This window comes from Pipistrellus kuhlii, unplaced genomic scaffold, assembly GCF_014108245.1.
Source record: "Pipistrellus kuhlii isolate mPipKuh1 unplaced genomic scaffold, mPipKuh1.p scaffold_m20_p_4, whole genome shotgun sequence".
Taxonomy (NCBI): domain Eukaryota; kingdom Metazoa; phylum Chordata; class Mammalia; order Chiroptera; family Vespertilionidae; genus Pipistrellus; species Pipistrellus kuhlii.
The window spans coordinates 83,699,792-83,721,478 of NW_023425540.1; the positions used below are offsets into that span (position 1 = coordinate 83,699,792).

General features: G+C 46.1%; 1 protein-coding gene across 12 annotated transcripts in view; it reads right to left on the reverse strand.

The window, feature by feature from the left end:
• The window catches only part of CLEC16A (C-type lectin domain containing 16A), a 225,113-nt gene that overhangs the window by 92,089 nt on the left and 111,337 nt on the right, over positions 1-21,687 (reverse strand). For 9 of the 12 annotated variants that reach the window (XM_036411080.2, XM_036411083.2, XM_036411076.2 and 6 more), the window contains 2 exons: positions 21,233-21,268; positions 17,260-17,380 (listed from right to left, as the gene is read on the reverse strand). In XM_036411080.2, the coding sequence (XP_036266973.1) occupies positions 17,260-17,380; positions 21,233-21,268 (157 nt within the window). The remainder of the gene's footprint in view (positions 1-17,259; positions 17,381-21,232; positions 21,269-21,687) is intronic. The other 3 variants (XM_036411081.2, XM_036411082.2, XM_036411079.2) reach the window with 1 other exon arrangement.

Genomic DNA, 21,687 nt, shown 5'->3' on the forward strand with positions numbered 1-21,687 from the left:
AGAAAGGCAGGAAGTGGCTGGGTGTCCGGAACTGGGGGAGGCAAGTTGGGGAATGTCAGTGGGAAGACACCAGGGACATCCTGGGGACGGTGGCAGGAAGGGGTGAGGCATGGAGAAAAGAGCCGTAAACTGTACCACCAAAGAGGAGGCCTGCTGAAAGAGGCCTCGGCCCTGCATGGGGCTGAAAGGTCAGAAGGATCTGCCAAGGATGTGGCTGGGGGTGGTTCCAGTCACATAAGCCAAGAGCATCTCAAGGGTTACATCCTAGCCTGTGCATCTGCCACTGGTTCTTGGGGACCCCATAACTGCAGGAAGTCATGCTGGGCCTCAGCTCATCTTTCTACCCCCCACTTTGCCAGATTTTACATTCCACCATGGTAGATAGAACAACGGCCCTCAAATATGTCCATGCTCTAACCAACCCCTGAAACCTGTGAAAATGTTACAAGACGATATTCACAGATATGATTTAATGAAATGCCTTGCAATGGGGAGATGGGTTATCTGAATTATCTGGGTGCCTCCATCTAATTAGAAGGGGTCCTTGAAAGTGGAAGAGGGAAGCAGAAGAGGTCAGGGTGATGTGATATGAGAAACTGCTGGTTTTCAAAGGGAAGAGGGGCATGAGCCAAAGGATGCAGGTAGTCTCCGGAAGCTGGAAAGCCTGCATAAATCTAGCCTGCGGATTCTTCCTTAGAGCTTCCAGAAAGAACAGCAGGCCTGCTGACATCTTGATTTGAGCCCATTGAGACCCATGCTAGCTAGACTTCTGACCTATAGAACCATAAGATGGTAAGTGTATGTTGTTTTAAGTCACAAAATGGGTAGACATTTGTTATAGCAGCCATAGGAAATGACACACCATGTGATGTTCTAGACACAGGGTACTGACTAGAGTCACCACACACAACTTTGTGACTTCACTTAGGATGCTCCCTGCCTGGAACACTCTTGCCCAGCTTGTCTGCCTGCTAAATATCCACTTACAACAACACTCCGCTCAATAGGTGGGGCTCCCAGTAGCAATGCCTATCCCTATTTATCCCCCATCACGAGCAAAGATGCAACAACTCTCTATTGTCCTTGCTGCTCCCAACAGTTTCCATTCAAGCACCTACATTCATCTGTTGATGTAACTCCTGCCAGGATGCCAGCAGCTGGCTGAAAATGCAGGCTGTCTTATTCCTCTGGGTATTTCTGGCACCTTGCACAGTGCCCACCACTCAGTAAATAATGGATGGACAGGAGGACATGTTAGACATGGGCAGAGGTGTTCTAGCCCAGAGTCAAGTGTACAAGCTCTGCATCTGAATCTTGCATTTGAATCCTGGCTCCTGCACTACTTGGCAGTGTGATCCTGGTATTTTCACCTCTGTACTTTGGCTTTCTCATCTGTAAAGTGGGGATAATAACAGCATCTACTTGGCCAGGTTGTCAGGGTTAAATGAGTTAACCTGAGTAAAATGCTTGCAACACTGCCTGACCCAAGTAAATGGATCAAAAGATCCTATCTCCTATCATGACTGTGTGATCCAGCAGAGGACACAGAATGGGAAGGGAAGCAGCTGAAGCCAGGGCCAAGGGAGTGGCAACAGGGCTGCACAAATCTAGCCTAGAACCTTCACTAGATACTACCCGGGACTCACATTTCCACCTCCAGGTTGCTCTGCTAGAATCTGGTTCTGGGCCTCATGGGGTGGATGCAGCAGAGGAAAGGAGGCTCAGCATGGAACAAAAAAAGCTGTAGATCTTCATCAATTTTGCTGCTGTAGAAAATGCAACCAGCCCATCACTGGGAGAGAGGCAAGCTTTATGAGCAACCAGTTAAAGGCTAAAGGTTAACTGGAGTCATTTAAATGACATGCATATTTCCTGGCTTTGCACAGCGCTGGAAAACCCCAATTGCATTTACAAAAACACAAAGCATATACAACAACTCAAAGGCCTGGGTATGGGCAATGATGAATGCAAAAGATAATTTGGATGTGCCAAGTTGAAAACCAGGAATTTGCATGGGACATTTTTGCATAAGGATTTGGCAGGGAGATGAGAGGTCTATTGCATATTGAACCTGGTATAAAAATGGTGACCCCACCAGACCGGGGAGGAAAGAGGGGGAGATGGGATGAGAACTTTTAGCTCCTAATTATAATAGGCAACTGACTTCCTAGCCTCCTGGTCTGCCTGTCTGCTCTTAGGCATTTTTACAACTCAGCCTGAAGCAGAGTAGACTGCTTTCAGAACTGGTGTGGTTCAAGACAACCAGAGTTAGAGATAGGCTGGGGTTTCAGTGCTGTAGAGATTGCCAGCTCTGCAAGGGTTCCCCTCGCCCAGCCCACGTCAATCATAAACAAGGCCAAGCACAATGGCTGCCTGAGCACGTGTAGCTGGGGGAGAGGGAGATGGGGCTGCAGGGCTGCGGGGGGGAAGAGGTCAGGAGGCCCAATCCCTTACCCAGGCCCTTCTTCTGTCCAACAAGGTGCCCCAGGTTTAATAGGTAAAGTCATTTGTCTTCAAATAAGATGAAAGCATGCTACATGCAGAGTTAACTTAAACTCAACTGTGCATATTTAGGAAGGTAGAGGGGAGAAGAACATAACAGCGTATATACTACATAGGCCGCTCTGGCTACCCCCCCACTGAAGGATTAAGCCTGAGGGGCAGGTGGAACTCTGTGCCTCCCTGTGAGCCCCTCCTGCCTCTCTTCTGAGCATCCCTCCAGGGCCCAGTGGGAGTCTCCCAGGTGGATGCATGCTCTCAGACAATGCAGCCTCCCCCTGCTGGTGAACAAGACAGGTCTGTTCCAGCCCTGCTGTGAAGACCAGCTGTGTCAGACACCTTGAGAGATGTCACTCTCCTACAGGTCACCTTTCTGAGGGATTTGTAAGGGTGACTTGGACGGCACAGGTTTCCACCTGGGAAGCAGACATCAGAATCTAGAGAGAGATGTGGCCATCATATCATGCCAGCAACGGTGGCCTCTCTGACAACATTTGGTTGACTAGGAGATGGGCAAAGAGAGGTCCTAGAAGGACTGGAATGCATGGAGAGCAACAAGTACAGACTAAGTGTTCATTCTGTCTAACCCAGTGATTACCAACAGTGGAATCCTCTAGGGAGCATCTGAAAATAGAGATGCCAGGATCCCATCCCTGAAACATGTGAATCAGAACCTTCCGGAGTGGCGCCTGGGAACAGACAGTTGCTAGTGATGCTGTAATGATTTCAAAGCACAACTTGGGTTGTGTATTTCCACTATCTCTTTCTTCCTGACACAGAGAGCCCCAGGCTATAAATAGCCAGACCACCAGCCTTCCCACTACCCACCCATTGCCCAGGCCCTGTCTTGTCCTACGGAGACAGAGGCAAGTTAGCACCATGAGAGCAGTTCCCCTGCCATGTGGCAGCACACGAGGGCAGCATGGCAAACCAATTTTCACTTTTATTTCCAGGCAGGTCAAAGTGAAATGACAATGTAAGCTTTTAAATGTCCCAAGATCAGTAGTCTGTACATTTTTTAAAGGCTCAGCAGAGCAAACAACATTTGACATTCATTTGAAAAATCAGTCCAGACATCCTACTGAGCCCAAAGCATGCTGGACACTGGGAATACCACACCTTTGTCACAGGAGTCCTGAAGTCTTAAATCAGGACATCCTCTTAACTCAGAGATTCAATGTCATTCCATGTTATTCCAGGCGCTTCCTAGGCCTCCACTTTGACCCTTTCTTAGGATTCTAGATGGAACACTAACCTGAATGCAATATATCTCCTCTCCTAAGAGAGGGAGGGAGAAAGGTACTGGTCCCTTTCCTCATTCCTGTTTTTCTAGTGGGAACTGGGCTGGGCTGCTGGTGAGGGTGGGCTGACAGCAGAGTGGGCTTGCTAGCAGGACAGGTGCTGGGGAAAGTGGCACTGGCATCCTGGCCTGGAGGCGGGGACAGCACAAGCCAGATGGCCTGTTCCTGTCATGGACCTTTGCTAAAGGTCACGCTGTCTGTTGCTGCTTCAGTCTCCCCAGAGATTTGTTTGGGGTGTTCTGTGGTTGATGAGGTATCAGGGCCAGAAGCCAATCCTCATCTCCTGAGGCCAGAGCAGTCCTGTACTGTCCCTGTGGCTGGGCAGGGTAGTGCAGGAGGCCCGGAAACTGTTGGCTTTGGGGTGAGGAACCCTGTGTAGGCAGAGCCCCAGACAGACTCATAGAGTGGGTTGGAGTGAGGGATGTCTTGAAACTCAACGTTAACCCTCAACCCCATTCCCCCCACGAATTACTATTTCCTGTGGCAGCTCATTGCCCACCCCCGCCAGCCAGACGAGGTTAAGGAGGCTGACTTCAGTAGTACCTCAAGGGAGTGGGGCCTTGGGAGCCCCTCTGAAGCCAGCAGTCCAGGTGGGAATCTTCCATGTTCCTATGGCTGGAGTAGCATGGGTGGGGAGAGAGGGGAGGAGATGGAAGAGGCACTCATTCTACAGGCCCTGCAGATCACAGGCAGGAGACTTGGAGCTGCCCCTGACGTGAGCAACCAGGGTCTCCGGAGGGTTCTGATGGACAGTTTAAAAGGCTGCAATGGCTGATGGTGGAGAAAGGGCTGTGGAGGAAGCTGGCTTCCCAGTCAGAGGGTGGTTTCCAGAGTCAAAACCAGGGTGGAGGCGATGTAGGCGGGAAGCAGGGGGGATCTGGATCTATCTAAAGCCTGAATTGGTAGCATTTGCATTCAGCTTTGCGGTAAGAATGGGAGAAAGATGGTAATACACTCCAAGGCTTTGGCTTGAGCAACTAGAAGGCCGGAATTCCTGTTTATTAGCTGGGAAGACCCAAGGGTGAGGAGCTTCTCTGTTGGCTTTGCTGGCTGGGCCCTCTAAAGCCACTCTGGGCACTGAGCTCAGCACACCAGGCAGCACCTCTACCTCCTGACAGCCCCCTGAGGTATGACAGAGATGGGTGAGGTAGGCGGAATGCCAAGGCTACACAGCCTGAGTGCCAAGGCGGGACTCCACCACCTACTGGAGCCCCATCTGCTCCCTGGCCACCCCATCCAGAATCCACCCACTTCCTGAGGGCTGTATGTGCCTCAGAAGATACTGCTCCTTGAGCAAATCTAAGCCACCAGGTCCCTTGTTTGGGAGAAATCAAAACTGCGGCCCCATTTCCAAATGTGTGGGAAGGACTGGGATTTGGGGAAAAATACTTAAATTGTAGATTACCTTCAGCAGAAATTATCATTTTAATAGGCCGAGAAAGAAAAAGCTCGAAATCCAGTCTCTACTACTCAAATGCCTCACTTCCCCGGTACTTAAAATGGAATCTAGAAATTCTGCTTTGTAGAGGAAAAAAAAATAATGACTTCTGTCTTTTTCAGAAGAACTGTCCTAAGACTGCTTCAATACATAACCAACAAGAGGGCACAGCCATTAGGTGACCTTGTGATTTCAGCAGAACATGTCTCTCTAATGCAGCTCAATTATGATTGTAAGTTTATAAAACAGGGAAAGATTACAGGAATATACATTAAACCACATCAATGAGCGCTACTGAGAAAAAAAATAGGTTCAACAGACAGGTACCAATCAAATAATCAATACGCAGGAAACAGCTACATTACCCTGCTTTAAAAGAACCAAATAATGTTGCAATTGGATTTACTTAAAAATTTTCCACTTGAACAAAACTGACAGCTGTATTATAATCACATTTCCAGTCACTTTATAAGATACAAATTTCATTTCTCCATATTTCTACTTCATTTCTGAAAAGGGGCCAGCAACATTATTCATCAAGCACACGGGGAAGGAGCCTAATCACAGGGGGGGGGGATGCTGTTAATTCCACGTTTTCCGTTCCCTTAGAGAATTGGTGGTTTAATTCAGACGTGCTCTTTTTCTGATGAGTCTAGTTCAGGTCCTAGTCTCAAAGAGATGTGGGTGGAAGGGGGGGGGGGGGGGCCGGGAAGTATTTTAGCCCTTAGGTAAAATGATTTGGGATAGTGCAACACTGAAATGAGACAGTCTATATTTTTAGAAAACACCAAGGCGGGTTTAAGAGTCTTGGTATATTTCATTGGTGGGGAAAGGTCTGAATTAGGAAATTGCTCATTCAAATGTATGGGAATGATAAGCAAATGTCATTCTCAACGCATATCTGACTGCCCCAAATTACTCAACATTTAGAAACATCATTTTTTGTGTTAATGAAAATGCCTTAAGTGTTTATGAATAAAGTGACTGCTACAGTTTCATCAGTTCAATCCAACAAGCCCTCTTCGAATGCGCACTGTGTGCCAGGCCCTGTGCCTTGCACTAGGGCTAGAAAACAAAGTGTTCAGTGCATGTGTGAGGTGCTTGGGAAGAGAAGGAGGAGGAGAAGGGAGGTACCAAATTCTGCAGTGAAGAGGGTGGAGGTTGGGAATGAGGTATGGGAGGGTAAGCCAGGCAAAGGGCACAGCCGGGGCAAAAGGGCTACAGGTGGGAAGCAGCAGGCAGGCTGTGTCCAAGGGCATGTAGGCAGCATCACAGCCAGGGGGTTCAGATACAGTGAGACAGAAGGCAGGAAGTTTACAGCAGGGAAGAGATGGTGGGATAACTGTGTCTTTTAGACACAGACAGCAGGGTAGGTAGACCAGTGGGGCAACACCATGGGCTGGAACCCCACAAGGGAGACACTGGGTATGAAGAGTCTGAAGTGGGGAGGGGTCAGAGCTGCAGAGGTGGAATGCCTAGTGACTTCCTAGATGTGGAGTAAAGCGGGTTCAGGAGTTGGCGGGCCAGGTGACAGGCAGGTGGGGTGCCCACCATGGTGCTCTGCCACATGTCTACATGTGAGGAGACCCAGTGTAGACTGCACTTCCTTTGTGGTTATTGTCAATCCTCACCCACGGGTGCTTTTACCATTAATTTTAGAGAGGGGAAGGGAAGATGGGAGGCGGAGGAGGGCAGGGAGGAAGAGAGTGAGAAACATCAATGTGAGAGAGACACATCTATTGGTTGCCTCCTGCACGAGCTCTTCAGTGAGCGGGCTGATGCTCTATCCACTGAGCTACACCAGCAAGGACTGCATTACTTTTAAAGACAAAACACAGTGGGAAAGTGTAGGCCGAAGAGCCACAAACCACACTTGCCTGGAGAGTGGGCTTCAAATGCCATCTCCATCCTTGCCTCTGGGGTTTCATGTTAACAACATTGGTCCACTTCAGCGTCAGCACTACACAAACCACTTCTTAGGAGCTCCAGGCCTGAACACTTGAACTAAATTGCCCCCAAGGAGCCATCTGGGTCTGAATCAAGCCTTCCCTGAGGTTTCAGTTCTTCCCCAGTCAGCCAGTACCCACTTTCCTAAAAGTCATCTTTCCAAGAAACTGACCATCTAATTAGCAAGCCTGTGAATCCCATGGACAGAGGAGGAGGCTTGGCTTTGTCAGAACTCCTACAGAGAAAAGAGTCTAATAAGAAATGAGTGTAGTCCAGATGACAAAAGCTGGTGACTGTTTTTACTAGGAAAGCTTCCTTCCGCACATGGAAGATGCTGCTGAGTTTTTTTTTTTTTTAATTTAAAATTTTCTTTGCAACTTTTTGTTGTTGTTCACACTATTACAAATGCCCCACATGCTACTGAGCATTTTTTGATGGATTCTCTCCTTTAATCTACAGAAAAATCCTGAAGCAAGCACAATCACCCCCACTTTACAGATGTGAAAAAAGCTCAGAGGTTAGCTAGTTTGCTCAAGGTCACAAAGCTGGAATTCAAACCCAGGTTTTTCTGAATCCAGGGCCCTCAACATTACATCCTAGTTCTTAAACATTACATTCCTCATTCATTAAATGTTGGATTTTCAAGAATGTTGATTTTCGAATGTTGATTTCCCTCTTGCTATACTTCCTTTGGATTTTATTTTGAAAACTTTCAAACTTCCAGAAAAGTTTCAAGAATAATACATATGCCCTTCACCTGGATTCATAATTAATATTTAGCTGGATTTGAGTCCTCTCTCATTTTCCCCACACACTTACACATTTTTATTTTGTGAATCATTCCAAAGCTGTAGGCAGCATGACATTTTACCCCTAAACACTTCAACCCACATTTCCTAACGACATCTCTCACAGAACCACAGCAGCAGTATCATACCCAAAAAGTATAATACCAACCTCAATTTTATTACCTAATCACAGCTATATGTAAATCTTTTCAATTTTACAAAAAAAGAAAAATGTCCTTTAAAGACACAATTCTCAATCCAAGACCCAATCCGAGTAGACAGCTGTCATGTCTCCTTTCCTTTTAATCATCTAGGATAGCACCCCGGCCCTCTCCCCCCATATTTCTGATCTTCCATGGCATTCACACTTATAAAAAGTTCTGGATATGTCTTTCACAGACTGCATTATTTATATGCTATTTTCTAATTTTCGCCAAGATGAGGCACGTGACAACGACTGGAACATCAGCAAAAGAAGGCAACAGAGAACTGACAGACAGGACCACAAGAGAAGAAAATCAATGCGCTCACATTTTCAGGGACTTACACTCAAACCACATAACTGGCTTGGGGAGCTTCATAACACTCTTGCTGGAAACAAATCTCTAGGTAGCCAGATGAGACAGCCAGGGACTTCCACATGGTCTAAGAGCTCTGGCCTGCAAGGGCACCAGGACAAAGCATGAAGGGTGACAGGAACTAGGGTAGTGAGGAAATACTGCAGTCATTCATGACATTCACATTCATGTTTATCCACAAACAAAGGAATAATAAAGAAAGGAACTTGGTCCAGAATTCAAACATGGAGGGAGAATTTGAAGTATGGCTGCCACACGGGGCTTCTATAAGCCTAGTAAGAGTCCCCAGCAGAAGGAGCAGTTTGCAGGTGGGCACAGACAGAGCAAAGGCACTGAGGTGGGAACATGCCTGGTGTGTCTGAAGAACAGCGAGGAAGCAGAGGAAAGCCAGGTGGTGCCAGATAGTACTAAGCCTGTAGATAGCTGTAAAGATCTCTGACCATCTAATAAACAAGTCTGAATGACTGGAGACTACTTCGAGTATAGGCAGGACATGATCTGACATATTTTAAGAGGATAACATTGGACACTGTATTACAGTGTCCCCTATACAGTGTCTCTACAGTGTAGAGAATTAACTATAGGGGACAAGGCTGAAGCCATGACTGGCTGACAGGCTATTCTAACAATCCAGGTAAATGATGTTGGGGGCAAAACCAGGTGTTCAGGGCTGGAGTTGGAAGAGATGGTCAGAACCTGGATGTATTTGGAAGGGAGAGCCAATAGGTATCCTGAAAGTTAAGTTTAAGAGAAAGAAAAGAGTCAACTATGAGCCCCAGGATGGAGTTCCAGCAACTGGGCGGTGGAAAGGCTGTGGGAGGCAGGTTTGTGAGAAGATCAAGTTCCACTGGGTTCATGGTAAGCGTGAGGTGCTGGGTTCATGGTAAGCAGGCAGCTGGGTCCTCAGTTCTGGGGTTAAGTGGAGGCTCATGGCTGGAGACAGAGTGAGATAGTGAGAAGGGCGCATGCCCAGGAAGAGAGGCAGCCAACTGCTGCCTGTGGGTGTGGAGGCTCCATGGATAAGACTATCCAATTTTCAAAGTGACAGATACCCGTGTTTGTACAATAAAATATCCTGATTTTAAAATGTTGGCAACTAATATAAAATTTAATGACAAGAGCTCCATCAGCCTACAACTGTGGTCCTATCTGCCTGAGTGCCAGTAGTTTATAACCACTATACACAGCTTATTGATCTGCCTTAGAATAATCCTGCAAAGATGGGCGTTGCTGCTCTCATTTTGTCAATGAGGGAACCTAGGCTCAGAGAGGCTAATCAATTTGTCCAAGGTCACACAGCAAGGAAGAGGCAGAGCTAGGATCAGATGCCAGTTCTGTCCTCTCTTAAGTCTGTATTTTTCTAGGACCCAATGTTCCACCATACCCTTCACGAGGCAGGTCCGGGCTAGAAACAGCCAGAAGGAGAGCAGATGGAAGGTCCACAGCAGCCTGCCTTGCCAAGGGACAAGCACAACTGAAATAGTGTTACTGTTGTTAATAATTAGCTTCAAAGGCATGATGGCTTGGGTTCCAGGGAACAAACTAGATCAAACAGGATGGGCCCCCTTGAAACAGAATCCCTGCGCTAGGCCATAGAGCAGAACACAGCAGCGCCCAAGCACAATTCGCCATGGGTATGTGAGAAACACATGGGTACCACCTTTGGGACACTTCTATAAGATGGTTCTTGCATGCTTGACATCCCAAGGGAGCTCTCTGCTGCAACCATCTGCTCCCACCAGGTCCATAAATCTACTCTTCACACTGAGGCCCAAGGGGCTCTGAGGCGCAAATCTGATTATGTCACTCGGTTAAAAACTCCTCTCACTGTATTTAGGATAAAATCAAATCTTTGATACATCTCCAACAAGCATGTCAAACTCAAAGGCCAAATAAACAAGATTTGAGTTTATGTGACTGCAAAAAAAAAAAAAAAAAAAAAAAAAGCTTCAATTTTCAGAGAAACATATGTTTATTTCAATAGAGACGTATCTATCTATTTCGATAAATACAAAGAACTGAAATAAATGAGTAAGCTTTAACATACAATAATAGAACATTTTAATAAAAATTAATATCTTTTCTTGAACATTAACTTATTAGACACTGAATAACTCCATATATTAATATGCATAATGCAAATAAACCTATTTTTCTTGTTCTCCGAAAGCAAAATATTTCCTGTTGCTCACACCAAACAAGTCAGTCCAAGACTACTGACATGGCAATTGGGTGGTAAAATATTCGCTGCTAGTATTGGTGGAGAGAAATGGTGTGCCTGTGCATAAGGCACGTTAAGGGAAATGAATGCAACAGATTATAGTAATCAATCATTATCGAATGTTGTAGCTCGTTATTAGTAATAATGTATAACAGGATATTGTAAAAATTAAGTTACAAACTTTTTATTAAAACACTTCTTACATACCATTATATTGGCTGGGCTGCAAAAATATTCTTTGAGTTTGACATGCTTGATCTGCAAGGCCTGCACACTTGGAGATCTCCTCCCCATTTTATTTATCTCCTCCCTGCCCTCTGGCCACACTGCTATTTCTCTTTTTCCTCAACTCCCCATTAGCCCCAGGGCCTTTGGTTTCCCAAAGTCTCCTCCTCGCACCCACATCCACACCCTGCCCTCAGATGGGTCTCTCTTCCTCAGAAGTCTCTCTGACCTCTGGGCAGGTCATGCTCCTACAGAGCTCAGCACAGTGGCATCTGACTTTGGTCTGTGCAATGCTGTGATCAGCACTTGCCTCCCTCAGAAGAAAATGAATCAGAAAAAACAGACATTGGCTTTTGCTCTTGTCATTGATCTGCACTTGATTTTTAACAGACACCCATTAAAACCCAGTGCATGGGCCTATAGTTAGTTCCATTGCTGTTTCTTGGAAAGACTGTCCCTCATTCTGAAATGATGTTTTGTACTTTCTTTTATGAAATGATAGTGCATGAATGCTGTTTTCCAAGTATGACTACTTGGTGAAATAAAGAGTTGGCAATCCCATCCCCAGAGGTTTGCTGGGTTTTACTTTTGTTTGGGCATTTCCCTGGGCTGTGAAGTCCCAAGGTCTGGGAACCCCTTCCATACTATGCTGCATATTCTTAGGCCCACAGCCCTGGCAAATGTGTCCAGTGAGGAATCAGATCTAGAGCATGAAGACCTGCTTCTCTGAGCACATCTGTCTGGAGGGCTGGGCTTTCTCACAGACTGCTGGACCTAGGATTCTAACAAGCTGCTGCAAGGCCTTTGAGGAACAGCCCCCTTGGTTACAACACAGCAGAAGTGGAAGTGCCAACAGCTGTGGGATGGTTACATGAGACCATTTCACAGGGTAACATGAGTGGAATATTACCCAAGTTACTAAACACGGCAATTCTGAAATCTGAAATAACGTGGAGGATGGAGAAGAGGTTTCTAACTCACTCCCTGGACATCGTGGCCGAGTGGCCTTCTGGCACCTCTTACCTGGCCACCAACTCACCTCTCATCTTCTGTTTGGAACCATCTCTTTCCCCAGAACTGGGCCTCTGATTACATAATCACCATCCCCTCATCCTTTGCTGTCTGATTGCTCCCCAGCTCAGAACCCAGAGTTGAGCTAACTCTCCAGCATCCTCATGGTGCATTAGTCACAAAATGCTTCCCCCAAACTGTGTCCCCATCCCTCTTTCCACTATCATCAGCCTACGGGAACCTGCCACCGCCTCCGAAATGACCCCCCTGCAATTGTGCCAGGCAGTGTTCTAGGCACTTCATAAATACTAACTCATTTATTCCTCCCAACAACTCCCATCTTACAGATGAGGAAACTGAAGCATCAAGAGATTAAATTACTGGTCAAAGGTCACACATTGGCAAGTGGCAAAGGGCAAAGCTGGGATTTCATCCTGGACACAGTCTGGCTCCCAAGTTCATGCTCATAACCCTAAACTCTGGGGCCTCTCTAGCCCTGGCATGGTTCACAGGCCCCCGTTGGCACCGCCTGACCTGGCAGTTACAGTACTAGAAGTGCACTTGTAGGACAAGTGTCCCTGCAGGAACCCTCTGATGGCTTCCCTATAATTTTTGTTTGTTTTTTCTGTTGAGTTTAGGGAGAGACAGAGAGAGAAACATTGGTATGAGAGAGAGACATCGATTGGTTGCCTCCCTCATGTACCCTGACCAGGGCTGGAGATTTAAAATACATATATTTTATTATTTTAGAAAGAGGGAGAGGGAGAGAGAGGTTGAAACATCAATGATGCGAAAGAATCATTGATTGGCTGCTTCCTGCACGCCCCTTACTGGGGATTGAGCCTGCAACCCGGGCATGTGCCCTTGACCAGAATTGAAGCTGGGACTCTTCAATCCGTGGGCTGACACTATCCACTGAACCAAACCATCTAGGGCTAATGGCTTCCCTCTACACTGGAATTAAGATCTGGCTCATCTTAGGCCTTCCCTGCCCTGCTCCTTTCCTCCTTTAGGATCTTAGGACTCACCAAGCTTTGTCCCACCTTTCAGCCTCACCTCTCTATCACCTCTAACTGGTGGGCCTCATCTTGCATTTTCCGATAGAATCTCCTGGTCAAAAAAAAAAATAAATAAATCTCCTGGTCCCTCCTATACAGCACCTCTCCTTAACCAACCTATCAGGTCTTTCCTCCTAGTTACTCCCTAGCACAGGACCCTGTTCATTTCTTCCACAGAACCACCTGAAAAGTCGTGCTCCTTTTCTCCTGCTCTTCTCTTAGCTCCCCTCTCCCCAGTCAAACTAGAAATATAATATCATAAGAGCAGAGACCAAGTCTGGCTTTAGCTCCCTGCCACAGCCCAGCTCCCAGCACTGTGCCTGGCATACAGCAGGCACTCAATGTAATTGAACAAATGGATGAATTTCACTGAATGGATTTCATAAGTGGGTTTTAAAAATCAGAATACAGCCGAAACCGGTTTGGCTCAGTGGTAGAGCGTCAGTCTGCGGACTGAAAGGTCCCGGGTCGATTCCAGTCAGGGGCATGTACGTTGGTTGCAGGCACATCCCCGGTAGAGGGTGGGTCGATGTTTCTCTCTCATCGACATTTCTAGCTCTCTCTCTCTCTCCCTTCCTCTCTGTAAAAATCAATAAAATATATTTTAAAAAATAATTAAAAAAAAAATCAGAATACAATCAGGAGCATGCAGCACAAGGCAAGGCTAAACTATGTAAAAGTGAGTGCAGCTGAAATCAATTTGGCTCAGTGGATAGAGTGTCAGCCTGCAGAGTGAAGAGTCCCGGGTTTGATTCTGGTCAAGGACATGTACCTTGGTTGCGGGCACATCCCTAGTGAGGGGAGTGCAGTAGGCAGCTGATGGATGTTTCTCTCTCATCGATATTTCTAGCTCTCTATCCCTCTCTCTTCCTCTCTGTAGAAAATCAATAAAATATATATTTTTAAAAATAAAAAATAAAAGTGAGTGCCCACGTGGATAAGGCTGGGAAGGAAACCAGATGGTTCCTGTGGATGCCGGTTGCCTGGTAACTCCCTAGAATGTCTGGATTATGGGGGAACTTCCCCTACCATGATTTCCCATGTTATGTGAAAAGCCAACACTCTTTTGAAAGGCTCCAATACCAAGCCAGGCAGGAAGCTGGCATCTCCTTGAAGCCTGCTTGTCCTCAGAGCACTCCCAGGACTGCTGGTCAGCAGGCCTATTGGTGAACGTACAGTGTGCCTTGCCTAGACAGGAGGTGCAGCTCTCTTCATCTCAGCCCAAGCAGCCAGAATGCCTTTCTTGCCCGGAAAGCACTGCCATCATACAAGCGATGTACTGGTTTGAATATTTCAGGATATGTTCCTAAAACATTGTTAAAGCAGAAAAGGCACATCACCCCTTGGTGCCCCACAGTATGAGTTACATCTCGATTCTTAGCAGCTACGACAGCCAGCTCTCATTAACTGAGCATCTACTATGTGCCAAGCACAGTATGTGCTTTATATGCATGTTCTCATTTGATCTTCAACAACCTTTGCAAAGTCTTTAGAATCATCTTAAAGGCAAGGCCACTGGGCCTCACAAGCATGAAGATCCCAAGCAAGGTCACTAAGCTGATTACTTGCAACTATACCAGAAACTGCAAACAAATGTCAATGGTACCCGGGTGGCAGAACACAGGAGAGCACAGGCCCCAGGTCTGACTCCACCCAGAGGAGCAGAGGGGCTGGAGAAGCTCGCAATTTGCAATGTTGGCAACCAATTCAATGAAAAGATTAACCAAAGTCCCTATCTATTATAAGTATTTATGAAATAATATGATGCAATAATATGATATCTATTATTAGCTTTTATACACTGTTGGGGGCATATTATAATTTGAGAAATGTGGGGCAAATATAATGAGATTGTGCAAACAGGTAATAACTTAAAGCTGAAGCCTGGGTTTATGGAGATTCATATTGTTCTCTCTAAAGAAATCTAATCTACTTTATCTAGTCTATCTTCTCTTCCCTTTCCCCTTTCTTTTTTCCTTCCCTCTCTTTCTCCTTTCTTTCCCCTCCTTTCCTCTATCCCTCCCTCCTTGGTGGCCAGTTTTCAACCTCTACCCCCACCACTCTCTACAGTGAAAAACAAGACAGGTTTTAAGCAGTTTCTTGAGGACTGATAACAGGTTGATGCATCTTTGATGATCCCTGTCAGAAGTCACCCCACCAGAGCTCACCTGCCGTACTAGGCCTAGAGGCCTGCTGCTGGTCAGCAGGCACGTGGATGGCTCCAGAGTACTCTTATACTTGGTTTCTTATCAAAGTGTGACAAGCTTAGTAAGTACACTCTTCTGTCACCTCTTCCTGCAGTGCAGAGTGAGCATTTCTTTAAGTGTGTCAGGCCAAATCACCTTAGACAAAAGCTGACCAACCCCAAACATTTCTCCCTGAGTCAGCTTCCTTTTTGTTGTTGTTGTTGTTGTTGTTAGGGAAACAAAACACTAAGCTCAGAAGAAGTGTACCCAGCTTCCAATCATTTAGTAAATACAAATGCTTTCACCTACGTTATGATGCTTCCTTCATTTTGTATACACAGAGGACATTTTGTGAAATGCAAAGCTTGCTAATTTTTCCCCAGTGGAAAGTGAGAGGCTCCAGCATTTAAAAATAATCACACACACACCCCCAAACACAAGTCAACAACACATGTAGATCTTATTCTGTGCCAGGTACTTGCAAAATCCGTAATTCCTAATATTTTCTGGGTAGCATCCTCTTTAAAAAAGACGTAATTTGCAACTAGACTGGTTAAAGATAGAAAGCCATTACTTTCTTAATGGCCAATCACCCCAAAAGGCTCAGTTAAGTGATCTCAACTAGCAATCTAATCAATTAAAATTGATAAGTGAAATACTTTTAACCTTTATTTCAGCAGGCTATTCTTGGCGGGAGAGGGAGGAAATGTGAGTTCCCAGCATAAAATTTAATTCCATTTTCAAACAGAATACAGTAGCCCTTTAAAACAAGCTGTTTCCCTTTCTTTCTTTGGATCAAATCAGAAAAAAGACTGGTTTGTAGTTCTCTAGAAAACTCCATCAATTTAAATGCTTACAGAATCCACTATGGCCATTTCTCAAAAGTGAAAAGCCAAAAGAGATGGGCACAGAGCACAGAGAGAACATAGCTTCTTTGTTCTTCCAAGAAAAAGGAGAAAAGAACATAAACAAAGATACAGAAAAAGAAGCTAGACAGCCAGGTAAACTCACAATAATCACTTACTCTGCTCTTCATATGCTTCACCTCATTTAATTCATGAGTGATACTGAAAACAATTTCCTGAGAATAGTTATATACTAGGCACATTTGGTCAAGTTGGGTTTTCTGTCCATTATTACTAGAGTCCGAATATACTACAATGCCTTTAAGAATCAGAAAACCATCTTGTCTGCCCCCTAGTAAATCGAGGAAAGAGAGAGCTACATAGACACAAGACACACGAGGAGGGTTATGGTAAAATAACCAGGCTTTATACCTTTTGTCTCCTTTAAATCTCACCCTCATGCTGCAATGTATTAAATAAATAACCCAAGGATCCAGGTTGAGCACAGTTCTCTGGCCTCCAAAGCTTTTATCATGTCTAAATACTGGTGATTTTCTTCCTTTTGTTTTTTAATCTTCACCCAAGAATATGTTTGGGGGAGGGAGGTAGGAGAGAGAGAAAGAAAGATTTATATGTTGCCTCCCCCATGCATGCCCCAACTGGGGATTGAACCTGCAAACCAGGTATACGCCTTGACCAGAAATTGAACCGTAACCTTTTGGTGTATGGGATGATGCTACAATCAACTGAGACCTGATCAGGGTGTGATTTGCATTTTTGAAAGCCTTTTTTTTTCTTTCTTAAAGCAGCAGAACCCTTTAATTGTTGGATTCATACAGAAAACCCTTAATAGACAAAACCAATCAAATTGATGCTGCTATGATTGCATGGAGGACAGAGATCCCAAAGCCCTGGCACAGTTCTTTGGCAAACCACCTGCACAGCTCCGCCTAACCTCCAGAGAGCAGAACCCACAAGCCCAGAATCAAAGTGGCTAGAATCTGGGTCCCCTTCTTCAAAAGTTTTATGGGACATGCACACTCCATTACCTCAAGGTCACAGATCAACCCCAGTACACATGCAGGTCACGCACCGACCCTTGCAGTGACGTGTGAGTCAGCACCACAGTGCCCCCCCTGCTGTGACTCAGAGACCAACTCACTGAGATCTAGGACGTCATCGGTTTTAATCAGATCTTCCTCCCGAGTCAGTGGCAACTGGGTCTCCGGCTCCCCTCGCAGTTGCAGTGACAGCGAACGGAGCATGAAGAACACCCGGATGGCCTGCATGGACAGTGCAGAGAGCAGAGGAAGGTGAGATTGCAGTCACTTTGGTGAAATGCTCCACATGGAGAAATCACACCGTGATACTGGATTAAAAACAAAACAAAGCCCGCCTCTCCCCCTCTCCCAGTATCATGGCTCTGGTGCTTTCAGAGCAAGACAAAAAAAAACAAAACACCGCCAAAGGCACAGCCTCTTTTCAGTTATCCATGTCCACGGGTTCAGGTGTGGGACACTTTCCCTCAACTGAGCACCTGTCATTTGCTAGGACATTTACCCTCATGCCACGAGACCTTGATGATATCCAAGGAGGTGACATGATCTGCCCAGGCACACTTCTAGGGTGGGCTAGAACCAGGCCTCTTTCAACTAAACCAGCACGGAATTTGGAAATCCAAATCATGAGTGAAAGTATTTCAAGGTCCCACCGACTGAACGTAGGGGCAGGGGCGGCAGAAGAGAGGCGATGTTTATGGGGCTCAGAGCCAGCCAGACCCCATTAAGGCCCTGCCCCCTCCCTGGATGAGCCCCTTCACCTTGGAGCCTTGATCTCTTGGCCTTCCACCAGGTGTGTTCCTGACAGGGCAGCACACCTGGCGCCTGGCAGATGTGCAGTGATGTTAGTGCCCTGAGCACCCCTCAGGCCTCCCCTGCCAGCTCTCTGAGGGCAGAGGCAGCTCCATTAGCCCTGGGATTCTTGGCCCCTGGAAGAGGTGTATGAAAGAAACCTGTGCGGCCATTAGGCATTTCCGGGGGGGGGGGGGGGGGGGGGGGGAAGCAGAAGCCCAGGCCCCTGAAGCCAGAGAAGTTTGTGAAGAAAGCAGCCCTCACCGAGCCAGCTTGCTCCCTGTGTCTTAATTGGGGCTGACTTGCCCACCAACCCGAAACCAGGAAGCAGAAGGGCGGCCCACAGGAGAGGCCTCCTCCGGACCACTGTCCCTGACTTTAGCTGATGGCCACAGCTCCCGAGTCAGACATATGAGATCTATGTTGGACTCCCAGCTGCACCAAACTGGATGAGGTCTCTCACATCTGTGAGTTTCAATGGCCTCATCTGTGAAACGGGGATGGTAGTCCCTACCTCGAAATAGAGCTGGGCAGAAACTGGTTTGGCTCAGTGGACAGAGCGTCGGTCTGTGGACTGAAAGGTCCCAGGTTCGATTCTGGACAAGGGCATGTACATTGGTTGTGGACACATCCCCAGTGGGGGGTGTGCAAAAGACAGGTGGTCAATGTTTCTCTTTCATTGATGCTTCTAGCTCTCTATCTCTCTCCTTTCCTCTCTGTAAAAAATCAATAAAATATATATTTTTTTAAAAGGAAAAAAAATTAAATAGAGCTGGGGGGTGGGGCAGGAAGCAGCCAACATGTATTCTGTAAAGGGACAGCTATCCTTTACTCTAGTCAGTTGCCAGCTAGGCACGGGGGCAGGCATGGGACAAACCACTGTCGCCACTGGTGAGCCACAGGAAAATGAATTCCAGCCCCCTTTTGGGTCCTCTTGTTTACAGTTCTGAGGACTACAGGCTTGGCCTACTGAGAGAAGAGGCTGCCCTTTATGTGACAAGGTGTCTCCCAAAATAAGGAGTCCTGATAATCCATGCAGTAAAGATGCCCGATGGCAGGCCTAACACTAATCCTGCCTTGGCCTGGAACCAGCAGGAGACCTTGGGACAATCACTTAACCTAATGTAGAAAACTAGAAGAACAATCCTACTTCCTGGACCTACTGTCAACCATGAGTAGAAAAAGATAAGTTTTTATATTATAACTAGAGGCCCGATGCACAAAATTTGTGCAAGAGTAGGCCTTCCTTCCCCTGGTTGCCAGCACCAGCTTACCGCTGGCACCTGGGACCCAGGCTTCCCTCCAGCAGCTGGCAGGCACCCAGGACCCAGGCTTCCCTTGCAGCCCTGGCTTCATCCAGAAGGTCATCCGGAAGGATGTCTGGTATAATTAGCATATTATGCTTTTATTATAGATTATTATAGATGGTGATGGTAGTGGCATTTAGTACTGATCTGATCTTAGTTTTTAAAGTACAGTTTTCATAAAGACATCTGCAACAATAAGAGGTATGCTTTCATTTAAAAAAAAATTAAAACAGCTTTTATTTATAGCACTCCTATTGTGTGCCAGGCAATGTGGTACTCGCCTGGAATGCAAAGATTTTATGCAGGAAGAAACACCGTGGAGGGGCAAAGAAATCTAAGTTTATGCAGCTGCTGAGTGGCTGATCTGGGGTGGAACGCAGGAATGTATGACACTTGTGTCACTTAACCAAGCACATGAGGAGAAGACATTCCAATGCTCACTCCAGCCTAAGTGCAGAAAGCCCAAGATGTGGTTGGGCACCTAACCTATGTGGTAGTTTGAGAAAATAGGGAGTCACGGCTTTGAGATGAGGGAGAAAGAAGAAAAAGACCCATGGCAGTCAGGTCCGAGTTACGCGGACGCTTCATTTCACTGTCAACAACCCATTCCTCTTGGGGCTCTGAAGGCAGAGAAATCAAGAGGACCCTGAACAGGGATGAGGAAAGACAAATGTGTGCAGCTTACACCCATCACTCTGAAAACCAGAGCCTTCCAATGTAAAAGGAGTTTGAAACTTGGCTCCTAATGTGGACCTTTTTGGTAAAACATCTGCTTTTGCTCTTCAAGCAACAGATGGGAGATATTTCCAGGAATACAAAATAATAAAATAATAAAAATACGAAGAATATGAATATATAAAGTAGAACTCCCAATAATATTTTTCCTGGTTTCTGCTCCAACTGCTAAGAGCAGGAAGAGTGCATGAGAAGCCCACGCCCATGAACGTGAGAGGAGGCAGGTTCCCACGGGGCCCGGGGCTCCACTTGGGGGAAAGCTGGGCTTCCATTGGGGGCTATTGCGTCTGGCAGGCACTTGACCATCGACACAACTCCCGAGAATTTGCTAAAGTTAAGACACCAGGAGAAGACATAAAATTCATCCCACCACCCCCTAAAACAATACCCATGCCATCTGCTACCCACTGCCTGCCAGGTAGGGGAGGGCCTTATACTGTGTCATCTCATTCTAGCCTTTTAAGGACCTGCTTGTTTCTCATTGTACAGCCCAGATATGTTAGGCAGCTTCTCAAGGTAACTCAATTAACAATCAGACTCCCAAAGTCTATGTTCTTCCAACCACATGCCTTTGCCTTTAATGGATTTAAGCTTGGGATCCAGCCTTTTACTGAGTACTTTACTTTGCTAAATAAACATGCAAATTTAAAAGTAATACTGAAAAAGAATTATTCTTTGAGGTGCTTCCACAGAATGCCAGGAAGACTGACTCTGGAAGAGCAGATTAAAATTGGGAAGGGTGACAGCTGACTAAACTCAGATAGAAAGAACTCCTCCAGTTGGCTTCAATGCACGGGGAGCAAACTCTGGCAAGGAGAGTCCTCGGGATGAGTAGGGCAGAAGGATGGGTTCAGTCAGGCAAACCTTGACTCAACTTGGGCTCAGGCAAGTAACATGAATTCCTCAAGCCCAGGCTCAAGCTCTGGAAATGGGGACCCACCACCCTGAGATCATGGGGCCACTACAAACATGCAATGACCAAGTGCAGGTGACACACTGAGCCCTGGGCTGGTCCTGGATCAAAGGCTCTGCTGGAGCCTTTCCCCTGCTTCCCTTGCTGCATTTGCAAGCTGCTGAGTTTAGGCGACAGTCACTCAGGTTAGCAGCCCACCAAGACCGTGGACGTGGCTGTGAAAGTCAGTCATTTCTTAAGTGTGCTGAAGCAGTTTAGAGTGGGCACAGCCCATTGGGAAAGCAATCTGGCAATATGTAGAGAGTCACACACACACACAAATATTCATACCCTTTGAACCAGAAATTCCACTTCTGGGAACTTATCCTAAAGAAATAAGCCAAAAGAAAGAAAACACTGTGAAGCTGCTCATTACAGTTCAGTTGAAAATAATGTAAGACTGCAAGCAACCAAAATGTCTACCAACAGAAAAATGTCTAAGTAAATTATGGCAGAAGCCACCAGATAGACTTTTATGCACCAGTAAGAAAGTAGACTTATTAAAATTGTATTAACACATGACAAATTTCTTGCTCTACAAAGGAAAGAGAAAGGGGTGTGAGGATAAATCATGGTACATGCTCCCTGAAAGCATGTTAAGATGTGTTTGCAAAGATAGGGAGGAGACCAAAAATATGTCTAAGTGTTGATTGTGTAGGCTGATGAAATCATGGGAAATTTTCCCCTCTTTATGAGGTGCTACTGTATTTTCTTTAATGCATAATAAATATCCAAGAAGTAAAGCA